The sequence below is a fragment of the Antedon mediterranea genome, chromosome 7 (assembly GCF_964355755.1).
Source record: "Antedon mediterranea chromosome 7, ecAntMedi1.1, whole genome shotgun sequence".
NCBI lineage: Eukaryota > Metazoa > Echinodermata > Crinoidea > Comatulida > Antedonidae > Antedon > Antedon mediterranea.
This window is the reverse complement of record NC_092676.1, coordinates 13,919,968-13,945,587: the sequence shown is the minus strand read 5'-3', so window position 1 is coordinate 13,945,587 and position 25,620 is coordinate 13,919,968. Positions and strand designations below refer to the sequence as shown.

The 25,620-nt window shown below is 33.8% G+C and overlaps 1 protein-coding gene across 5 annotated transcripts in view; it reads left to right on the top strand.

The window, feature by feature from the left end:
• Positions 1-25,620, top strand: part of LOC140054971 (MORC family CW-type zinc finger protein 3-like) — a 78,540-nt gene that overhangs the window by 3,122 nt on the left and 49,798 nt on the right. For 4 of the 5 annotated variants that reach the window (XM_072100113.1, XM_072100115.1, XM_072100114.1 and 1 more), the window contains exons 2-9: positions 11,774-11,862; positions 12,181-12,253; positions 12,512-12,644; positions 17,124-17,337; positions 18,724-18,887; positions 19,684-19,816; positions 20,230-20,367; positions 21,960-22,067. In XM_072100113.1, coding sequence (XP_071956214.1) covers positions 11,800-11,862; positions 12,181-12,253; positions 12,512-12,644; positions 17,124-17,337; positions 18,724-18,887; positions 19,684-19,816; positions 20,230-20,367; positions 21,960-22,067 — 1,026 coding nt within the window. In that variant the 5' untranslated portion in view covers positions 11,774-11,799. Of the gene's footprint in view, positions 1-11,773; positions 11,863-12,180; positions 12,254-12,511; positions 12,645-17,123; positions 17,338-18,723; positions 18,888-19,683; positions 19,817-20,229; positions 20,368-21,959; positions 22,068-25,620 lie in introns of those variants that run through there. The other variant, XM_072100117.1, reaches the window with a different exon arrangement.

Here is a 25,620-nt window from a genome sequence, read left to right as displayed (position 1 = left end):
GCCGAATCTTTATATCTCATTTACATACTATCGAATCTTTTTACAGTATTGCAATAATAATTTACGTACGGTGTTGCCGAATCTTTATATCTCATTTACTTTACTATCGAATCTTTTTACAGTATTGCAATAATAATTTACGTACGGTATTGCCGAATCTTTATATCTCGTTTAAATTACTTTACTATCGAATCTTTATACAGTATTGCAATAATAATTGACGTACGGTGTTGCCGAATCTTTATATCTCATTTACATACTATCGAATCTTTATACAGTATTGCAATAATAATTTACGTACGGTATTGCCGAATCGTTATCTCATTTACTTTACTATCGAATCTTCATACAGTATTGCAATAATAATTTACGTACGGTATTGCCGAATCTTTATATCTCATTTACACTGTACTATCGAATCTTGTTTTTTTATTGATTAGTAATAGGGTGTGTTATACATTAAAGGGGGATTCTGGGTTTAAAATTGCTTTTAAATATCGTTTATTTATTAAATAAAAAATATTATAACAATATAGACATGTCAGAATGAAGAAGTAATAACGAGAAATTAAAAAAATTAAATTTCATATACATTTTAGGGTAAATTCATGGAAAGTCTGTTTTTCAGCAGCTTAGGGAAGCTCATTAATATTCATGAGATATTCACAAAATCACGTATTCCAAACTCGCGACGTCATGTACGTTGTGTTTGTCAACTAATTTACATCTCTCTCCCCTGTCAAACGACGACCACCCGATCATTGTGAAATACATTTTTTTATAGATTTTCTAAGCTAGGCCTAAAGTGTAATAATAACAGTAGTAGCATATATTTATTTGACATTTAATGAAATACAAAATTTAGTACAGATTACGGAGTCATAAATTATACTATTTTTATACCTCTATAGTACAGATCGTATTATCGGCTTCACGTACAATACTACTCTAGGGCTAGCCTAATGGGCGAGAGCCATTCTGACTAGGGATTCCATGCCACGATGGCTACGTTAAAACAATGGGGCCCATGGGCCTAGAGCTAGCCTACTACTAGACGTTTGGCCCATAAATAACAAACCCATCCTATCAACCAAACTCCTAAACAATCTAAACCTAAAACGTTCTACAAAATCGGCTGTAAATATTGAAGCAAAACAAGGTCCGATCGCCGTCCACACGTATGGTGTCCCGATCGTCTAAGTAGGCCTAAAATAAAATAGGCTTAGTTTACTCTCCAAAAAAGCGGATACTCATGCATCAAGCAAGTAGACCAGGTAGTAGGAAGGAGACCTAGCCGATCCGGCCCAGTTAAAAATTGAGCTAGCTAGTGTAGTAGACCCTATGCGAATTGATACTACCAGGCCTTTTACTATAGGCTGCACTACACAAATATTCCAACTCTCTCATTCGAGCTATATTATCTATACCATTCCGGTAGGTCGAGTCGACCTTCAATCAAATACTGTACATCGTTCATGTTGTGATTATAGACGGGGTATACTCGACCCGACCAGTTTGGTATTGTTGTATCTGCTTATCACGTGATGATGCCAGGCATGGGCAGCAGAGAGAGCACGTGTATCGTCGTCTCGCTCGATCCTCAGCAGGAATGTACAGTATACGTTACGCTTCATTGATTTGATTTTTCCCTAAGTTGGTGCGAAAATCGGCAAACGTAAAGTGCAAACATATCTAATTTTTCACTGTTTTGATGAATTTTCATAAAAAATTGACTTTATAAATGGGAAGACCGACTAAAATTACATCAGATAAGTATAATTTTACAAAAGTAATTGATATGGTTAATGATAACGAGTCGTCGGAAGATGGACCATTTCACGAATTTCCTATTTTGTAACCACAGTGTGATTTTGCCGTAGCTGCACTTGTAATCTGGCCTGATTTCACAGCCTTCGTTCTGCTTCACTGGGCGCTTATATAAATTGAAACTTTTACCGTTCAAGAGACAAACAAATATATTTTCCATTTTTTACTATTCATTTTAAACCCGGAACCCCCCTTTAAGTGTTATTCCATTGTAATGTAATACATTGTTTGTGTTTTCAATAAAGCAACATGGGGACGAAAACGCGACCTTCAACAGCACTATTCCTGGCCGGCCGTGTAGTTATTAGCAGAAATTCGCGTAATAAATTACCGTACCGTACAGACACTTGCACCTTATTTTAGTATTTAAAACTCATTTTAAATTGATCAATATTTATATATCTGAAGGTATAAAATAATTTAGGATATTAAATAAATAAATTGATGTCATCATGTTATTGTAATTATTATTGCGAACACTACTACAGTAGTTACTTTACTAATTAATTAATATACAATAACAAATATATATTTTGATATACTTTATTGAAAATATATATATATTATCAGGGCTCGATTTTTGAAATTTTACTAGCTAGACCACTGGGCTTGTTCAATGTGAGTTTCACTAGCCCACTGGATGTTTCACTAGTCCGCTTATTGACTAAATCTTACTGGGTATATACCGCACACCTGAATCAAAACTAACTAAACTACTGTAAGTTCTAGTTAGTTTATACAGTAGGCCTATGCTGTAGTTTAAAGGTCAATAACCATACTATCGGCTATTCTTGTACAAAATGTGCCATTAGACTGGATAGAAACACACATGTTTTAAACAATTTAAAACGAAAAAAAAATTCATAAGACCACAATTTTCAAAGTTATATTATTATTATATTATTATATTTGACTAATAGTTCAAAGGTCAATAGTTGTAGAATCGGCCATTTTTTGTAAAAATATTTCATTATAATAAATATGAATGTATAGTTTCTGAACAATTTGAGCCCTATTTCGTGTCTCTCCGATTATTGGTTACTGAAATACGATAAATCAAGGTCAAAGGTCAAAATGCCAGAAATAAGACTTGCATCCATTTTTTGAGAAAATGTGTCATTAAAGTGAATATAAAAACATATATTTAAAACATTTTGACACCAAAATTAATTATCTGTGACAAGTGGTTCTCGAGATATAGGGTAATTATAAAAAATGGCCGCCATTTTTAATTATGGAAATTAAGGGCTTAGATGGCCGAATTTCGCTTGGGATCCGCCATCAATCAAGTGGATCCCAGCTTCTACCCAAAAATGCTTCTTGATTCGTTTTCTAGGCTGTTTTTTCAGAAATGGAACCTGTCTACTAGGCCTATAATAAATAATATAGGGCTAGGCCTAGAACTAGGCCTAGAAATTAAAAACAAAAATTAAGTACCTGTATTTCACAAAGTAATACAAACAAAATATTAATGACAAGTTACTAAGTATCATTTGAATATTACATCTTAAAAATGTAATTAAGGAAAGGGTATTTGGCTGTGTTTACATACGGCGGTCACACACGCGATGCTTGCTAGAGAGCTAGACCAGCTGCTGCTGGGATGGTGAGACTAGAGCACATGTTTTGTCACTAAATTTGGGTAACCAAATTGGTTGATTTTTTTCGGAGAAAAAAATTAATTAAAATTCCAAAGACAGAAGTGAAGCATCTTCCTCTAATTAATAAAAATAGGCCTACTTCTATTAAATTTATTTTTTTATTAACTATATTTTATACATTAAAATTGATTTGTTTAATAAAAGCAACCATTTGGTTGGTACTTGTTCTGAAAGTTACTGCTTAAAAGACTAGTTGAGGCATTTATCTGACACCGCACTGGATACACTGTGAGGTGTAATGGAAGTAAATTGGCACTTGAAAGCAGACAGGGGAATCCCCTTATTGGTGACTTGACACGCTGATTTAAGGAGCGTGATTAGTTGCTCTCCTTCGTTAACGTTAACGAGGAACGTGATTGTGAAGGCGCTCTATAAAAATGATACAAACAATTAGGCCAGTGGCTAGAGTATTTTAATAAATAATAATGCATTTTAAAAGTCTAGGCCTAAACATTCTCTAGCCTAATTATTTACACACTAGACACCCGGGCTTGTTGGGTGGAAGATTGACTAACCCAGAGCAGTTTTAACTAGACATTGTACGCCGGACTAGTGAAATATCGAGCCCTGTATTATTCTTAATAATTGGCTTATTATATATTATATTAATATATAATACAAACACCACAATATATTTTATTGACTTTATTAAACATATATATCAGTTAGAACAGTTAAAGCATGGAGGTATAGCTCCATGGTTAAAGTAAGTAATCATCGATTCGCCATTTCGTTTAAAAGAACGTATCACATTCAATCTGTAAAAAAAGAGAATAAATTACATAATAATTTAGATTGTTATTTACGTCCGAGGTAAAGAAAACCTGTCGAAACAATGACAATCAAAGATTGGGGGCATATATGACCGATTGGGCCGCCGACAAGTTGAGCTGCCGGTAATTTCTATGAAACGCCCAGTCCGTTTACGACATTTCGCGTAGTGTCATGTTTAGAGTGGTGTCCTAGTAGTACATAAGTTCATGGTTTTTATTAGGTTCATTGTGTAATGAAAATAAATAATATATAATTACATACTATAATTTTGTTGGTTTGAACTGCCATAACAACGCAGTAAAGAAAAGTAGTCTATTTAATAATTTAATTGTCTTTCAAGCTAAAAATGCAGTGCACTCCATAATATTTTTCTCGTGTGTAGGCCTACCACGAAAAGTCACATTGTCTATCAGGACTAATAAATAGAGTATTGATATTCTTCGAATGAGGTTAAATATTTTTTTTTTTATTTACTATCTTTTAATATCATATTTTATTGAATTTTACAATGTTAATACACAAAATATTTTACAAAAAAACGGTGATTTTATGTAATTATTTATTTTACCGAAAAATGGAGTAGGCCTAGTTCATACAACGGTTCCCCCATACAACTGCCGCCTGAGGGGGTACCATGTTTAGCTAAAAACGATCATTTTAATTTCTATATATCTACAAGTCAGATTTTCATAATTATTTCTTTAATTCTAATATTTAATAATATATACTAAAAACTATAATATGTTATACCGTAAATACAAATTGTAAGTAGTAGTTGTACTAAGATGACATCGGGTATGAAGCGTCTCACATACACACAGAGCCAAAATTGCATCTTGGACTTGCACCGTGTATGGACTCTAACCTTACGGTTTCCATTAAATATACCATTTCATGCTATCATTCTAAATAACTAACTTTCAACCTACTGCATTCCTCTTTTTTTCATACCATCCATCTTATCTTGGTGAAAAGGGAGGATACTACATTTTCCTCCCCTGAGTTTATAGCCTCTCTACTCGAACACAAACTCGAACACAAATAAGATCACAAATAAGATAGTTTAACAAGACAATTTTAATCATGTATTTTACCGCCATTTTTCATTTCTACATTTTAATTAACATCGTATCTAAAATTTTAAATGAGAAAATATATGGTTAATATAATGAATTCTGGCATCTTATTATGTAAATATACCGGTATTTTAACTACTCTAAACACTTACTTTTAATTGTCACAAATGTACTTATATGTATATAATATATTCATCAATGAGAATTTAAATAAACGTGAGAAGAACTCACACAAGACAAAAAAAATATATACTAAAAACCGTGGTTTTATAAACTTTTGAATATACATCGTTATCCCTAATATAAATAGAACTTCTATTAAACGAGCACCGGCGAAAGTTAGCATTTGGCGTTTCATAGAATATAACGGCTCAACTTGTCGGCGGCTAAACTTGGCCTAATCCGCCTAGGGTAGATGTATCAATTTGCGGTTAGTCAAAGGTCAAATCATTATTACGTTAAATGTGTTATAGTTGTAAGTGAATACAACAATTGTCAGTAATTAATAATGTATATCCATTATTAAAAAAAATAAATAATGGCCACTTAATTAATAATAATTTGTTAAATACTAAGGATGGCTGATGCAGTGGTGGCGCCAGCGGGGGGGCTACGGGGGCTCTAGCCCCCTCGTCGGGGAGCCTAGCCCCCCCGTCGGGGAACACGGGTACTTTTTGTCGGGGAATATAACATACAGTAAAAAACGTTCGCGTTCACTTCATATAGCTTCAGCGCCTAGAAAACCACGACGTTCCATTGACCGTGATAGTACGTCAGAGTGCTATTATGCAATTTATATGCATTCATTATTGCCAGCGATCTAACTTACTACTAAACATTAGCTAGGTACGCACTTGTCTGGCGGTATCCCTTTGTACGAATCGTTCAACGTTGGGTCGAGACGCGTGATATCAAGTTCCATCCAGGGACCAAAATGTGTAATGTAGTTATTTTCCAGGCGAAGTTTACCGACGGTTCGGGTACTTTTTGTCGGGGAATATAATTCGATCGCGTTCACTTCGTAGCTTCAGCGCCTAGAAAACCTCGACGTTTCATTGACCGTGAGAGTACGTCAGAGTGATATTATGCACTTTATATGCATTCATTATTGCCAGCGATCTAACTTACTACTAAACAATAGCTATAGGTACGCACTTGTCTGGCGGTATCCCTTTGTACGAATCGTTCAACGTTGGGTCGTGATATCATATCAAAATGTGTACTGTAGTTATTTTCCAGGCGAAGTTTACCGACGGTTACGTCGTGTACTGTGTCGACGTACGCTACACTACAGCAAAAACGAATTATGTTAATTGTTCGTATGTTCACCAATTTTTTAATTTACAAGTAACCTTCTGTACCATGGGGCACCTAAAATAAATATTTCATCCATTACTAAACAAAAAAACATGCCATTTTCGCTTAGCCAACATCTTATTATAGCTAAGTTATTAAATTTTCAATGTCCTGTATGTCATGAATACAAATACAAAAAATACAAAATTTCCCCGACTGCTGAAAAAGGTCTACGCTTGCGTTTTTTAAGCCTCTGGGCCTGATGTTTCCAAAGTATAAAATGCAATTTTTTGAAGACCTACAGCTCTAGTTTTAAACATTTTCTTAGCTCAGCCCCAACAATAAAGCTGGTCATATTTCGAAGTACAAGAAGTGCATTTTCCGGGACCTAACATCTCTATTTTTCAAACATTTCTTAGCTCAGTCACAACCATGATAGGGACTTATATATTTTGTTTCATGTTTTGAAGTATAATAAGTCCAATTTCCAGGACCTCCAACTCTATTTTTCTAAATTTTCTTTGAACTTTTATTTTTTAAATTGAAAAATATGGATTGAAACAGTAATCGCGCATCGTTTTTTTGCACGCAGTATTTTATTTATGCATTATAAAAAATGGAAAAAATGGCTACCCTAAATCTGATTAAAATGACCTCAAATGACGCTAGAACGCGTTGCTTCCGGGGGCTTCGCCCCCTGGACCCCCACCGGGGGCCCTTGGCGGCCCCCTGGCCCCCAGCCTTGTGATGCTCGCTTCGCTCGTATAGCCCCCTCGTCGGGGAATGTAGCCCCCGTGTCGGGAAGATCCTGGCGCCACCCCTGGGCTGATGTACCAAACAGCGGTAACTGTGCACCAGTTTGCGGTTCCCAATTTGCAGTAAATGCTTTTAATTGATACGCCGCTTGAGTTTGGTCACGTGACTGAGAATGTTCAACTTTTAAATATAAACATGATCGTAGTGTTTAAAAGCATAAATAAAACACAAACAATTCATATTTAATATTAATTCTTGTTTATTATGTTTAATATTAATTGAAAATATGGTTAAATTTACATATTTAATGTAAAAATAATGAAAAAATATTAATTAAAAACCAACCTACCGCTAATTGGATCAGGCCAAATGGCTGGTCCAATATACATAATAATTACATCCCATAATAGTATGACAATCGTACAATGGACCAGTCCATGAGGTATTTTATTTATTGAGGTATTGTGAAATGCAGTTTGTAGGTATATCACGTCACCATGTGACTTACCTACATGTAAGTGGAGGGTACCCCCTTTCTTCAGTTCGCGCTAAAGACATATCTTTACCCTATCTATTTTTTCATAAAATTGTTACTTGTTACTATGTCACTTTATATTATGTTTCAGGCTTGCCCAACACAAGTCCTCCTTCATCGGGATCAAGCCTTCTTTCAATGTTACTTTGTCATATTATGACATAAAACATTAACATAAAAAATAATAGTTGTGAATAAATAATAAATTACATTACATTATTACATTACCGCTAATTGGAAAAAATCGCTAATTGGTACATCTACCTTAGGCCTAATATATAAAATAAATTACTAAAAAAACATAATTTTATATTCGGATTTACGGCGTGCGTGTCTAAAGATACGGTACCGTATCCTAACTTCCATTTGCTAAAGGTACGGTAAAATTGCATTACGTCATAATCAGCCAATACGTGTACGTGTGTACGTCATTATATAAGGACTTTGGATTTTTTTTTCATATCGCGTCTGTAGAGAATGCCTATCAGCGGCGCCAGGCTGCATGGATGTGTGCGCTGATTCTGTGACTCGGCCCCGGGGCTAGACCTAGCAATTAAATGTAAATTAAATAGATAAATAAATAAATTTAGCAATTAAATGTTGAATCCAGAAGTTTAATAACAGGCGACAACGTCGATGCTGTAGTAATAGAGCAAGTTCATGTGGTTGGTGGACGTTGCATACTGTAAATCGTTTAAAACATGCACTCAATCTCAAATATTATTTCATTATACAACATAGTATTATAATCCGATATGTTGATAGCCAAATTAGATTAGTAAAGGAATTATAATTCAATGTTGGATATTGTGTTGCGTCGAGTTCATTCGTCCATAGTTACTATATATGAGGGTTTTGTTTTTATTCCAAATGGCCTATTTAGACCTATATTTTTTATTATTTAACTTTGTTTACAGATGTAACCATAAACAACAAGCAAATGCGGACAATAAAGGGGCCCTCAAATAGTATGATTTAGACAGAAGCCCCAGGGCTGAGTCACAGAAATCAGCGCACACATGCAGTTGGCCACAGCCTGGCACCGCTTTCCCTACACAAACAAACTCATATAATGAGGCTAGGTTATAGTACGTAGTAGTAGGCCTCTTTTGAAATGGTTTTCTGTATTCTAGAATTAAAATCAACATGTTTTGGCTTTTCAATAATAACAGACGTGGCTACATTTAGTTTTTGTCACACACGACAGCGATAAATGAAGCATAAAGAAAATGTTTGTTAAGCAGTTGATCACTGTTTTCGCGATAAAACAAATCTAAAGTCCTTATACGATGACGTGACACACGTACTGTACCAGCTGATAATTGGCTGATTATGATGTAATTCAATTTTACCGTACTTTTAGCAAACGGAAGTTAGGATACGATACTGTATCTTTAGCCACAGCGTTCAATTTATTACTTCGAAAACTTTGGGTTTTTTTTCAACAACGCCAACAGAAGGTGTAACTTGTCTAATCAAATTGTTTGCTTTATTGCATCTTTATCCCTAGTAGTACTAACCTATTAGTCTCTCTAAAAATAAAGTTTGGGGAAAAAAAGCTTAGTCTATGTTTATAAAATGCATATCAAAGCCGATAAATTTAAGTGTGCCGAATCGTCTCCGGGCCGAATCGTCCCAGGCCAAATAGTCCCGGGCCAAATCGTCCCAGAGCCGAATCGTCCCAATCGTCCCGCTACCCTTCAATTCGATGACAAGCAATGGCATGCAACGAAGCGTAACCAACAGAAATAACATAACGTTTTCAACCTATTTTCTGAGGACAAGTTACTTAAAAATTCGTAACTCCTCAACGGACAGTCGTATGGAAAAAATGTTTACTGTCAAATGTTCTTAAAAGATAGCCTACATAACTGTGATTAAAACAATTTTACTGCTCCATCCATCCATCCATAAAAAAAAAACACCACTGTAAGCATGTGGAGCCTGGAGGTAGTTTTACCTCCATGGTGTAAGCATAGGTGTTTGTGGTGTTTTTTTGAAAAAAATTGATTTTAGATTTTGACAATAATTATACAAGTTAGACATGTAATGGTATCAAGTAGGCGTATTTATGTCCAAATCTCCAGCAGGCTACTGGGAATTTGAACTGTACAAATTTTGTATCTGTAATAATAATATGATTTTCTCAGAATATTTTTTCTTTGCCGGTTGGAGTAAAACCCACCTTTATTTAGGCCGACCAGATTGTTGAATTGTAGATTTTTGGATTGCCACCTCATATCAATGTGACATCGTTATGTTATTTTATCCTTTTAAAAATATTAAGCCGAATGAATGTCTGAAACCTAGACTACTGTAGTGAGGGTGCTCTCAATGCAGCCTTCTTTCTACGCAAAACACAACACAACTTTGATGTGAATTGTTTTGATATAGGACATAGGTCAATGTACTGTACTAACAGAGCCTACAGTATTTGTATACAAAACATGCCATTATTGGAGTAAATGTTAGTTTCTAAACAATTTGAACCAAATTCCTGATTTTTTGACTGCCAGTCAATTTTAAGTGTTTTATTTAATTCCTAAAAATGATGATGACATATGCATGATGTTTGAAATAATTTCTATAATTTCAACCCAAATAAATGGTATTGACAATCATGTGTACTGATTGATATGTAGTTCCTTGATAGTAAACCAGTAAATAAACTTGCGTGTGCAAGACAGTTTCCTAGCTGTCAGCTTGACTTCTTCAGTTGCTATGCGTTATGACGACGATTGGCCTCCTTTCCAGCCACTGGATGTTTTTGGTGTGTAGCCTAAGGGACTAGTCGTCAGGAGTTGATCATAAATATGTGATAGTTGGTGCGTGCCTTCATCTCTATTCATCTTTTTATCTTGTTGCTAATGGATTCTTTAATTTTACGTTTAAGCCAAACTTGTTCTTTGTGTACTGTACGTCTATATTATTCCAATTAGGTATGTGATTATGCATGGTCATTTGGTCCGTGATCGCTGATTTATGTAACATCGAGGACGAAACTTTCCGCGATGCACGTCTGTATGTTTTGTGTGTTGTCATCAACATCTTTCTTGTGTTCTTTTATTCTGGTTTTAAGCGCCCTACCCGTTTCTCCAATGGATACCATATGTTCAAAGCCTTTCAGAGAAAATCAAGAGAAAATTTTAAAAATATAACATACGAACATACTTTAAACCATCTAATAAAATTAAAAAATTAATTGTCCGACTGAAAGATAAAGCATGCAAAGAGGATTCCTGCGATGTTGTTTACAAAGTAGGTTGTACCAATTGTGAAATGGTTTATATTGGAGAAACGGGTAGGGTGCTTAAAACCAGAATAAAAGAACACAAGAAAGATGTTGATGACAACACACAAAACATACAGACACGCGCAACGCGGAAAGTTTCGTCCTCGATGTTACATAAATCAGCGATCACAGACCATATGACCATGCATAATCACATACCTAAATGGAATAATATAGACGTACAGTACACAAAGAACAAGTTTGGCTCAAACATAGAATTAAAGAATCTATTAGCAAAGGAAACAAGGTAAAAAGATGAATAGAGACGAAGGCGTGCAGCAACTATCACATATTTATGATCAACTCCCGACGACTGGTCCCCTAGGCTACACACCAAAAACATTCAGTGGCTGGAAAGGAGGCCAATCGGTGTCATAACGCATAGCAACTGAAGAAATCTTGAGCTGACAGCTAGACGAAACCGTCTTGCAAACGTAAATGTATATTATTGGTTTACTATAAAGGAACGACATATCAATATACTATCGAAACAAGAAGAAATGTTTTCACCATTAGTGTACTGTTCATTCAATTATTTTCATCATATGCCTACTAGACTACTTTGCTCTACAGTAGTAAGACATGGCTATGTCTGCTAATCAAGTCCAGTCTCATAAAAGACCACCAGAAATTCCTTTAAGCCGAGTGAGTATTATTTATTTTTACATAATTGTGTGTTTTTTTTTGTGGAAATCCTGTAGTTTTGTTTGTGTTGTTCTGACGTGCAACATTCCTATCATGTCCACAACACCATGCTTGCATTGCCAGTTCCGATTGTGATAAACAAAACTTTGAATTTAACCTATACTACCTGAGGTGGTCAATCCTTGAGGTGGTCAACTTCTTTCTAGGAGCTAAACTGTTTAATTCCTGTCTCCCCCATCATCAGCATCGTCAGATTTTGTTTCTTACTGTATATTAAATTACTATGAAAGATAACCTTATTTGAAAAATTAATTTCAGACAGCACCAAGTTATTTACATTCAAATTCCACTAGCCATGCATGGCCCTTTGGAGCATTTGCAGAATTAATTGGCAAGTATTCGTGGTCTCAATAGTGTACTGTATTTACAAATATACACTATGATCCCGCTTATGTACCAAAGATCTTTATGTAAAAAATATTATTACCAATTAGTAGAACTATTCGTTTTTAAGTTAAATGTTAACTTGTACTTATTAATTGAAGAATTATGTTTAAGTAGATTTAGGTTTTTCAGACCTACATTTATGCTTTCATAACATGCAGTTTACATTGCAGGTATTAATTTAGTTTTCTATTTATTGTTATAGACAATGCATATGATCCTGATGTAAATGCTACATCAATATTCATTAATACTCAGAAAATAGATGGAATGCCTTGTTTAACATTCACTGATGATGGTTATGGATTAAACTTAAAACAAATGCACAAAATGTTAAGGTACAGTATTTATACTTTGTAATAACTTTGTGGTAACATTACGAGTATTAATATTAGTCTGGTGGCAGGAGTGGGGAATCACCACTCGAAAGGGGACAAATTTATTTTAATTGTATAGGTGTATTTTAAATTGTGTAACACAGTAATACAAATTTATTAAATTTTTTATATATTCTTTATATTTTATATTCATTTTTAACTTTTATTAAGTTGTATGTTACAGGGGTTGCGGACACAAATGTGTTATGGCGCTCTGTTGCTGTCGCAACCCCTGGACCGCTTGTTGTCGAATAAAGAAATGAAATGAAATGAAATGAAATTGCCATCCAACTTTTCTAGACCAGAATTTTCAGTAGATTGCGAATCTGGATTTAATCGATCAGGATAGAAAGCGTTTTTTAGATATAAGGAGTCAGAGTTAAAAATTGACCAATTATAACAATGTATTATATAATGTATTATAACCAATTTATTGGTCTTTTTAATACATTTGTATGGTTATAGGTATTTATTCAGTCACCTTGTAAAAAAAAATTCTTTGCAATTAAAGGTCAAATGTCAATATTGACCAATCACAAAATTTGCCTATAAAACCAAATAAAAACTAACATTTCAAACAAAATGTGATGTTTTATCATTCTGTAAAGACATCAATCAATCATATGCAATCAAAAGAGCACAATCATCATTACACCAGTTGACATACAGTACAAATGTCAACATGTTAACAAGTGATATTAGTTAATGCAAAGTTTTCCAAACTAAGAGATAAATGCAGTCACATTACTTGATCAGTAAAGTTATGGTATTTCTTATATTTTTTTCTACATTTTAAATGTATTATAATACTGTAGTGTAAAATAAATAATAAAATTAATAATACTAGAGGGTGAGCTCGCTTCGCTCGCTCCCCCTCTAGGAAGTGTAGACGATGGTTCTCAGAATGATAATGCCTCGAGTAAAAAGTTTTAGAAGGACATTCTGGCCTGGACGATTTCGGTCGGTTACCATTATTTAAATGCTTTTGATATTTGTAAAACTAAACATACTCACTAACCTGTTTCACAGTGTCTTAGATAATTAATTTGCGTATAGTGTTTATTGTAGATGAAAAGTGGTAAAAAAGAATAACAAATGCTTGGTAAATTGTAGATTAACAGTCCGATGAAATCTACTAAAAATAGTATAATTGTGTTATAAATATAATACAATATTGTGTGTATAAATGTGGATGGGCGTTTATTAGATGGTATTTGGATGGAGGGGTGGGGGGAGTGGCGATAATTATTTTAATTGATGTTTTATTGGGGAGGTGTTCCGGGCGTTTATTCAAATAAATACCATCCTAATTGGTATAATTAATACATTATTCCACGACACAGTGAGCTGTTTTGGCCTAAGAAGGAAGACGTTTTAGATGGCTTGCAACATGGGCAGAAGTATCCCAGGGTCCTGACGGGACACAGATAGGGCACAGTATACATAAAGTCCTGGCAGCTTTAATCAACAACTCAGCTATCAGGGTTTTATTTGATTTCAAACTAAAGACATCAATGACATCAATTCTCTCGATGTCATTTTATATAATTATTTCCCACAATTTACTCCTACGTTTTATGAATATATTTAATTTATGTACTACTATACCTTCACACGCGCGGTCCGAAAATAAACAAAAACCAAAATGGCTATCGCCACCAAGCACCAACGGCCAACTTAGTTGAAACAGGGAGTTGTTTTACAACTCCCTGGTTGAAACCAACCATGCAGGGAACTTGCAAGGTGATTGACACACCTTACCGTGAACCCGGAAATTAGAGTTAAAATCTACCGATTGAAATCAGAAAATTTCTTATAAAACCCTTTATAATATCTTCCTAAGATAGAAATATGGAACAATAGCGTAGTACTGAAAACTAATGTTATCAAATATACGTTTCGCGGTACATCTGAGATAGATAAGGTAGGTATCCAAGGCGGAGATTAGTACCGAAGTTTTTCCATTGTGCTCGCCTATGTCAGAATTAACCATAATTTATATATAGATGACTGTTAAAATGATTATGCTGACTTAATGCTAAAATATTCGGTTTTGGGCAAAAAACTACTATTTATCAGAAACCGAGAATAGCAGTTCGTTCACAGGATAGGCAGATCAAAGTGGCCAAGCCCATCCCCACCACCACCACCTTTAATTTCGACAATGCAAAATTAGGTTAACTTCACCATTTCATTTCAAATCACAATTTCTAGGACTGTAGCCATTCTAGCCAGTTTCGAATGTTTTTATTACTTTCATAAGGGACCACCAGGATTTCTTTCTCTGTTTCCCTAATTTATGACACATTGACTCAGATCTTTAGAGTTTTACTTTCATTGTCAATGAAGGAAACTAAAAAAAAGGAAAAAGACCATCAGGAAGACCAAAAGAAACTGGATAAACCAAATAAAATAAAATTTTAAAAATATAGAAAAAGCATAATGTCGAAATGACGGAAAATGTTTCAAGAGAGGAATAGAGGATTGGCTAATAAAAACTGGAACTCACTACACAGACAGACCACACTTTTTATTAAGGGCATCATTAGTATGAGCCTCAATATGATTGCTAGCCACAGATAGTTTTCCTGTAAAACTTGAAACTTATTATCTTCATAAAAACATTTTCCTGTGCATACTGTAGTACAAATGTTGTTTTCTGAAGAGAAAGAAAACCATCATTCCCAAGGTTGAATATATACTGTTCAAAGTTAACAGTATGATGTCATGAGAATAAACTCTTCTTCTTTATGCGTCTATCTAACGAACGTAAACACCTAAATATTTTCATTTCAATTCAAGGTTATTCATATTAAAACATTACATAGTATTAGAAAACAAAAATAAAGGATAAAATGAATGGGACATCAAAAATAAATCATTATTGGGTTGGAGACTAAATATAACCAAGTCATTGTCAACTATACAGATAAAAGCAATGCTTGGAATGATTGTGTTCACTGTAAATGATTATGTCTATTCCTTTTTTCGAAAGAGGAATCTGGAATAAATCCTGGTGGTCACGTATAGAGATAATCAAAACTTTTTTTCAGAACTAGGCAACTACCAAAAATGTTTGGAAGTTATGAAACAACAAAAGTCTAGAGTTAATCATCTCTTTTATAATCATTTTAATGATAGCAATGCAAGAATATGCCCTTTTGGTGCACAGGCTAGTGTTTGGATAGTCCAGAAAATCATGGATGGATTCTAGATTGATCTATTCACTGGTTTGGTACATGTACATATTATGGATGTACAGTACTAGTTGAACTACTATGTTCTGATTGCGATGGGGATGACAAAAATGATAACCAATAATAGTAAAATTTATCCACCAAAGTGCTCAAGGCGCCTGCGGAAAACCAACAGAAGCTAATCCGTAAACTTTAAAATTCTACCAAATCAAGACAAAAACCACATTATACAGTATTGCATTTTGTCTACTACCTACCAGTTAAGGTGCACAGACTGGCTAGTACATAACTAGGTATTGGAATTGGAATTCTGAATGTGCTCTTTTCATTGAACATGATTGATAACAGGATGAGAAAACATCAATGTTTATGTTAAATTTATAGTTATTTGATTTTATATATTGGTCAATATTGACATTTTAAGGATTTTTTTTCATAAGGTGATTGAATAGATACAATATTGCATAATAATGTAATAAAAGACCAAATTGTGCTTGTTCGATTACCTTCCAGATTCGTATTCTACGGAAAATGCTGGTCTAGAAAAGTTGGATGGCAATTTTGTGATTGCCTCCTGAGTTTGTACCAGATGAAGTAGGGGTTGTACCCACACCTAAAGGGCATGATTATTAATTTAGTTTCTCCAGAACATGGATTCTAGGCTACCAAGTATGATCCCTATTGAATTATCTTGCAATTTTCCAGAAAATAGAAGTGATTGACTCATATTTAATCAATTATTTGCTTGCATCAAAAATGCCAAAATATGTCATTTTTGACTAGTCATACCCAAGTTAAAAGATTACAGAATACATGATTGTCAATTTAGGGTTGTAACTGTAAATAACCATTTTGACTAAAACAGTGATAGAGGCACTTAAAAAAAAATGGACTCTCCGTCTCTCCACAAACGTCACACACAAAGTTCTTTATTGTGTTACTACATGGAATATGTACTTTACACCAGGCCAAGCTAGCTTTAAATGGACACAATACAATGCATTAAATGGTTTATTTTCCATTTTAGAAATTTCATGCTAGCGTAAGCCTAGATAATAGTGGCGTGGAAGATGGCCCCCAATTTTGGCGATAGGAATTCTTTCTGTAGCACATAGTGGCTGACTTTACTGCATTAAAATACATATAACCTCGGCCATCATCAAGGAGAATTATCAGTAAAGTTTGTTATCAATTACATAGTTATATGCTCTAAATGTCAATAACAATCGGTACCTTTTTTTAGCTTTGGTTTTTCAGACAAAGAGGAAATCAATGGAAAGCACCCTATTGGTACATATGGAAATGGATTCAAATCAGGATCAATGAGGCTTGGCAAAGATGCTATAGTTTTCAGTAAAAAGGAAAACAAAAATGTTGTAGGGTTTCTATCTCAAACTTATTTAAAGAAAATTAATGCAGAGGATATCCAAGTTCCAATTGTTGAATTTAATGATGGAGTATCCTTTTTAAGTTGCATTAAATAAAATAAAAAGTATTTCTTTGTTTAACCCTTTCACTGTGTATACCCGGTACTACCGGGTATAAACAAACGTTGTTGAAATACGTATACACGGTAATACCGGGTATGGGCAAGACAATTATTTAATCGTATTTGCCTATAATATATAGCACCCTCTATATTCTTTCAATGAACTTGAATATTTTTGCAAGTCAAAAAAATTTTCCAGCAAAAAAACTCTATAGTTGTATTATCGTCTTGAAAATAATGCGCCCTCTATAGTTAATTAATTAATTAATTATAGTATAGTATATAGAATAGTATTTCTATCTTGGAAAGTTGTTTTGAGTAGCGTCTTTTTGAAAGTAACACAAATTTACCAGCCCCAATAGGGCAACATCGTGTTTATCACAACACGCAAAAAAAAGAAATTCTGAAACAATACTTTTAGTTTTTGTACTATAGTGAATTTTTGGAAACTGTCATTATTTTCACGATTTTGCCCCAAAACTTTGATTTGTGCATAATTTTTATAAAACAATAAAAAAAATTTTATTTGGTATACGTATCTTCATCAATATCCAGTTGGAAAAACGTATTCCATAAGAATTTCTTATAGAAAATAGAGTTTTTATCATTGATTAGATAAAAAAAAACGAAATCCAAAATACCTGTAATGACGTCATCAATATGCAAATTACTTTTTTTTTATACCTAACTGTAGACTAACCCTTTGCCCATCACACACCACAAAAATAATTACACAATTATCTCAATTAGTATTTTTTTGCAATTTATTAAAACATATGTTTTTCTTAAATATATATTACGCACAGAGGTGAGAATAATGCTCCGCAGTGAAAGGGTTAATTAATGGTATAATTGTATATATCTAAAAAAGCATACATTACAAGTGATGTACACAAACCAAGGTCCTACATTGTATAGTAGTCTTTTTCAATGTTCCCTATGAGTCACCTTTGCTTCCATGCGACTTAATAATTGTTTTTCTCTGTCTTCGAGTCAAGAGAATTAATATAGCTAACCAAAATCTCTAATCTCTTTAATGTTGAATGAATTGATAGGAGCTCAGAGGAGATCAGTTGGTGGTGTGAGAGCCATACCATTTTGAGAATATTAACATCTAGTTGCCCAGAAATACACTCTTGCTCTAAACATTTCAGCTGATATTCAGTTACCAAAAGAAAAATGGAAAGCATCGATCCACTTGTCATTGTAACAATTTAATTTAGGGTCACAAAAATTCTCAAGAAGAAAATTGAATTTTATAAATGTTGTAGAGGAGGGCTCTTGTGTTTGTTTGTTCTGAACCATTGTTGCAACATGTCAATTCATAAAAGTCTTGTCCTTAGTAAATTTACAGAAATCAGATCACAAGTTGTCATTGACTCATATTAAGGAGTATTCAATTTTTAAAAGTGATGAGGCCATACAAAATCAATTAAAAAAAATTACTTCAACAGGGGGAACCAGAATAATAATTTATAATTTATCGCAAGAAAAAGTTGTAGACATGAATAATAAAGGGTTAGTATTATTTTTTCTATATGTTGCACTTATACATTATATGCTCAACAAAACCTGTCTGTTTAAGTGTAGCCCAACTTAAAACCAAGCTTTATCTTTCTGAGAAATGATGGTGCATGATAAAATTCCAAAAAGTGGGTTCAGAAATCACCTATTTTATTGCTTGTTGACTGAACTATAATTTATTATACAAAATTAATAATTAATGTTTATGAGTTGGAAGGTAAGAATATTTCATGAGAGCCTTACTTATCACTATTGACTGTTCTGTTTTTAACGAGGTGGAGCCGAGTGTAAAATAAAGCATTAAAAAAGGTCCTGTTCCAACTTTAGACGCAGATTTATAGATGATAGACAGTTATAGATGGAGGGCACAGTTGATTTCCCAACGCAATCAGTCAAATCGTTTACAGAAAGCTGAACCTGCATTAAAGCGTGTTATTTATCACCATTAGATATCACTTTTCTGTTAGTTAGGGCTAATTCCAAATGACGCGTAATGCATAATTAACTATATCCCTGCAATTTTTTACCTGTTTTTTAAAAAATGGATTAAAGCATTGGATTAACACGCCTAATTAACTTGAAGTTTCAAAGTCATTGAAGTTCAAATCTGAAAATTTTGTATTAAAGTCTAACACATCATTTACAAAGAAAACAAATAAATGCATATTAACAGCATTACATGCCTAATGCACAGGACAAATCTGTAGTCTTTAAACTTCACTCTTTTGGCAGCCAAAACAAAATGACAATACTACAGTATGTAATAGAAAATATTATATTTCGCTTACAGAGTGTTGAGATATGAGTTAGATACCACAACAGATCCATATGATATTCTTATTGCGGAGAGCAAATGTGTACCAAAACGCTCTAGAGGACAGCAAACATCAGATGATGCTCCTCGATGTGATTTCTCATTACGGGTATTAGTATTATTATTTATTGCAATTCATACTATAAAAATTGAGAATATGGTCATAAATTGTTATTTCTTAAAAAATAGTAATACTTTTAAAACCGCTGATACATACAAACTTTGAATCTCAGTTGGAATGACTTTTATCACTTTTACATATTTTATCACTTTTAGCATAAGGTTTACAGTGTATAATATATTTTGTTGGAAAGAAGCCCCCTCTTTAGTTTGCAAAAGTAATAAAAAAAAAAACTCATCTCAAAAAGAAACCCATCTTGAAAAGAAGCCCACCCAAGAGTTCTAAAAACTTTTCTAAAAGGTTTTTTTGTTTAGGTTTTACAGTAATCAATTTTCCTATCTTGGTTTTAGGAAGCTGCATTTCAGTGCATATCCCTAACTGATTTTTTTTATATTTTCTAGGCTTATTGTTCAGTATTATACCTGAACCCAAAGATTAAAATTTATTTAAAAACAAAAAAGGTTAGAACGGTGTTGATTGCAAAAAGTCTAAAAGAAACAGAAAAAGATGTCTATAGGCCTTGGGAAGAAAATCAAAGGGTATGTAATCATCGTCATGACTACCATTATTACCATGACCATTATCATCATCATGACCACCATCATCATGACTATCATCAACATCATGACCACCATCACCATGACTATCATCAACATCATGACCACCACCACCATTATCTTGACCATCAACATCATGACAGGGCTGTAAAAAGTTGAAATAATATGCTAGACCATGGTCTAGTTAGGATAAAATATTTACTAGGCCAGACTCAACTCATAACTAAAAAAACTAGACACATTTTTATTTAGTACAAATAGCTCAGGTTTTTCAAGAATAGGCCTCCATTTGTAATGTTGACAAATAACAGTAAAAAAATGTTTAGGAGTAATGTGCTGGCAGGTCTGTGCACCTTTCGATTGGTCTGCTTTTATTCCGTTTTTTTGGTTGTTTTTAGTTTCAAGGTTAGTATTTTTCGTGGTTTTCACAAGTGCCTTGAGCACTTTGTGGATATGTGCGCTTTATAAATCTTTATTATCTTACAGTAGTAACAATTCACACAGTAATATTAACATAACACCACCACAATAGAGAGGGTGTCTAGAAAACTCAGATCTCAAATATATCTGAGTTTTCTAGATCAAGAAAACTCAGATCATCAAATGATTGGTTGGTTGGTTATTTGGATTGTTCCATTATTTATCAGAGGGTATGTTATTTGAAATACTACATTATTATTAATACTTATACGTTTTCTTACTAATATTGTAACTTGTAGTAGCGGCCTATGGGTTAAATCATAAAGAATATACAGTACACGTTACCGTTGAAATTTAGGTCTAGAATAGCCTAGCTAAGCAAACTTCTACTAACTAGTCCCATGGAGTAGTAAGACTTAGCCATAGCTAGTTGGCTAGGCCTAGCATTTTTTACAAATCTGTCAAAATTTACATAGTTCTCACTTGTTATACCAGGCCTTAGTCGAATCTAATGGAGTTGGCATAACAAGTAAAAAATTAGGTATGTACGAGTTGGTTGAGTTTCAAGTTAGCCAAGTTGGGTACGAGTTGTCATGGATACGAATTAGTTTGAGTATGAGTTGACCAGCACCCCTCTAGTCTAGTAGGGCTAGGCCTACTCTTCGCAATACAACGCAATTGCGGCCCACACAGTGAGCCTTGAATTGAATAGATCTAGATCTAGAAAACTTGATATATCTGAGATCTGAGTTTTCTAGACACCCCAATACACAGGTACCCATATAATAATAAACTGTAATAAGATCGATGGGTTTCGATCATTTGAAGCATGTGAAGCCATCATCAAAACACCATTGAAGACTATCGTGCATCTACAGGCCGCCTCCTTGCCCAAACATGCACTTTTTTTTTCCATTTATACAATTCCTATTCATTTCTTCCTTTACATTCATTTATTTTAATATGATTGACTTTCTTTCTTAAATCATATCATACTGGTCTTCTTTCTCTACTGTGAAAATGTGATGATACAAAACTATTCTTTATTATTGCTGCAAAATTAATTTTTTTTTCTTTCTTGAATATTAAGTGTATAGCGTACAGAATAGAGTACATAAAAAGTAAAATATAAATTAATTATTCATTTGTTTAAGGTTAGAATCACGTTTGGATTCAATCCAAAAGAGCATCCTTATGGTGTGTGTTTTTATCACAACAATCGATTAATCAAGTCTTATCAGAGGCTAGGATACCAAAAAAATGTAAGTACAAAGACACGTTCTTCATGTATGAAAATAGGGGTTCTGTAGGATTTTAATGCCCAAAGTGAGATTTCACTTGATTTCGCTTTAGGCCAAAAAAAAAAAAATTATTGTGTTGGCCACGTTTTGGGTAAATCCCAAAAATGGGTAGGTCGGTAGGAAAAGTTTTTTTTTTTTTTTTTTTTTTTTTAAGACCAAAAAATGTGTTGCTGGCAAAAAAACAACAATTTACACAAATGATAAAAAAAAGACTTTTAAAATCTCTTTTCGTAGCACCCTAGGCTCACGCTAGCTATAAATATTGTTTCAACAAAAGTTTTAAAAAGGTTTATTAAATAAACGTATGCTTAACTTTTCTAGGCATAGGGCTAGGCCCAGCTAGCTAGGCTAGGCTCTAGCTGCCATTTTTAAAGCCAAAAACAATCAAGATCGAAATAAACTATTTCTGTGTTATATGCTACATTACGCGAGTTAACATTATTCCAGATGAAAAATATTGAGTTTTATATTGTTTTATCCATACGTAATTACACCGGGGAAATTCCCCACCAGAGGAGAGACATCGATCGATCGCGTGGATCGAGTAGGCTAGAGGCCTAACGTGAATGCCGGAACGGGTGGATTAATCGCTATATAAATAACAAGTTTGAACAAAAGAGCTTACGACAATCTTAGGTAAATTTTTATTAAATGTATAGGCCTACTTGCTTAGCGACTCCATGCCTTTTAAATCATTTAACAAGTTCGTAATTGGATCGGATTCGTAGTACTCTGTACAGTATAACCAAAGAACACCGCCTCAACAACCTCGTGCGATGTAATGACAATGACAATGACAATGATTCTTTATTTCTTTATCGACCCTTTTTCAGGGTATGAAAGAACATTCTTTCAATCTTATACAGAAACAAACTAAACACTTCCAGACATAAATATTTGGTATTAATAAATAATTGATATATCGAAAAACAACATGTAACTAAAACAAATACAAAATTTGATGAATAAATTTAGCTAAGTTTGATAGTTTTGATGTACGATCTGTTGTTCTTTGCAGATCAACATTGGTAGAGTCCATTAATTATGAGGGTGTTTAAAAATTGATAACTATTAAAAACGTGTCTCAGCCACTGTGTAATCAAAGCGTTTATTTATTTAAAACGATCCCCCAAAATTGATAATCGCGTATTCCGGTTATCACATGATTGAGTCACGGTTGGTTGCACACTTCTTTTTACACGTCGGGCGGAGGTGAAATATATATTCGCCAATTTGGTGAATAAGACAATATATTTTCACTATTTGGTTTTATGATTGCTGTTTGGCTCACAAAAAAAAACCAAAAACGCCGACCTTCATTTTCGTCACTTTAGGGTCGGTCGGGCGTGGCCAACACAATAATTTTTTTTTTTGGCCTTATTATGTTGCAAGGATACCAAAAATGCTAGGTAACAAATTTTCACAATCCCCAAACCATTGTAACAGCCCCATTTCAAAGAACTGAAACCTAAACAAACCGATTCAGTCAAAGCTAAATTGTTTATCAATTAAGAAGGAGGAGCTTAATAACTTAGTATTGTAGGCCTTCTTTGATGTTAATTAATTAGTATCTCCTGTCACCCATTGGTGTTTGTTGTTTTTGTATAATTCGATCACTAGATCTAGAAAATGGTTTCATGATGGTTCCGAAACGTCGATCTTCTTGTTTTTTGTCATTACATTTTATTGAAAATTTCGACTTAAAATCGCGTCATATAAGAGCACGTCGAATTAGACAATTTGCGCACGTTTTTTATGAAAAAGTTCAAAAATTGGTAAAACATTATTTATTTAAAATTCTTAATACTAGAGGGTTCGCTCGCTTCGCGCACCCTCTAGTGGGTGTACCCGAATGGTCCTCGAAAACATGACAAACGCCTCTGAAAATTGAAGCCCGGGTGACATCTATGCATGTGACTGATGAGTAATGTATGTTTATTTTGTAATGTTTCATGGTGGTCCATAAATTAGGTACCCCAAAAATATCGCTTACAGGGTAATATAGCAAATTAGAGTTTAAAAAATGTAGGAATAGAGAACAATATAGGCTAATTATTATATTCGGTCTTCCGCCGAATGTGTGTGTGAGATTAATTGAACCTGTACTGAAAATAAGTTTGGTAAGATGCGAAATGTATACCAATTATGATTGATTACGTCCCCTGTCAGTAATGATGTATGGACACTTGACAGCAATCGGTGGTTAGGAACGTAAAGGGGAAAAGTTACTCAATAGATTTATTTATTTGTAAACAAAATGTACATTAATTCTTCCTGTAATGATGTAAAAACTTTCAACAATTGGTATTACAACAATAGGTATTAATGCAAATAATATTATTGTAAAGAACAGTATACGTATAATATACATATTATATTATTATATATACTGTATTATCTGAACGTTACACACAGGAGGAAACCGTTAATGGGGGTCATCAATCACTGAAACAGTCTCTAACGTGACTGTACCAAGAGACCAAAAGCATAGTTTATCAACGTGGGTGACAGTGAGCGGGGCTTTAACATTTGTATCACAATATACTGTATCATGACAACAGCATCTTGTTAATTTTGGAACAAAATGATCAAATAACAACTTTCGTAGCCTACTTATATTTAGGTCGTAGTAGACACCATTTATAATTATAAATAGAGCAAGCAACAGAAATAATCGATAAACAGTAAAGGTGTTTCCCTGGTACCCACCCTCTTTGACCATACCATTCAGTTATCGAATTACAATCTCTGGCCTGTTTTTCGCTTTGGACGCAGAAGCAATCATTTCGCCAGGCATTAGGTCAATTTTCTCAGTTGAAGTATATACTACGTCAATAGGGATATTCCGTCCCTTAATATTAACACAACCGTCCAGGATAATATAATTTATGGGAATACTAGTTACATTTGCCTTCTCACAGGTAGGTAAAACAAGAACATTATTATTTAAAGATTCTGAATTCTGAGTATAACATTTGACTCTACTAATGCTTAAAATGGATCTGAAAAGGATTTTCAATTTTTTTTCATTTTAGAATGATGTTATTAGGTGTATATGTATATTGTTACAAAATATAAAGTCGCCCTTTTAGGGAAAGCCCCAATTGAAAATCAAAAAAATTTGCGGGTGATGTCACTTTGCAAATATATTCTAATCCCTGCAATGGACGATTTGCAGTTTTTTAAAAATATATGGAGTATTTTCTAAAAAATGCTTGTGCTTTTGCAGAAACGTATTTAGAATTTAAAAAAAATTAAGTTATTGCCGTACAAACGGTTATTCATCGAGTAAATGACAATTTAAAATCTCCAAATCAACAGGTTTTTTCTGGCAATACCGGCATTAGCCTGGCAACGTTGTCCGGGATACAGCGCCGTGTGCAATGATGCGTATCCATATTTTCCATTCGTTATTTTGTATATCGTTTGTAATTTATACTGCTAAAATTAGTTTAGCAGAATTAAATTAGTACTGTAATATGGGATGATAATTTATTTGTCACGAATCAGGCAG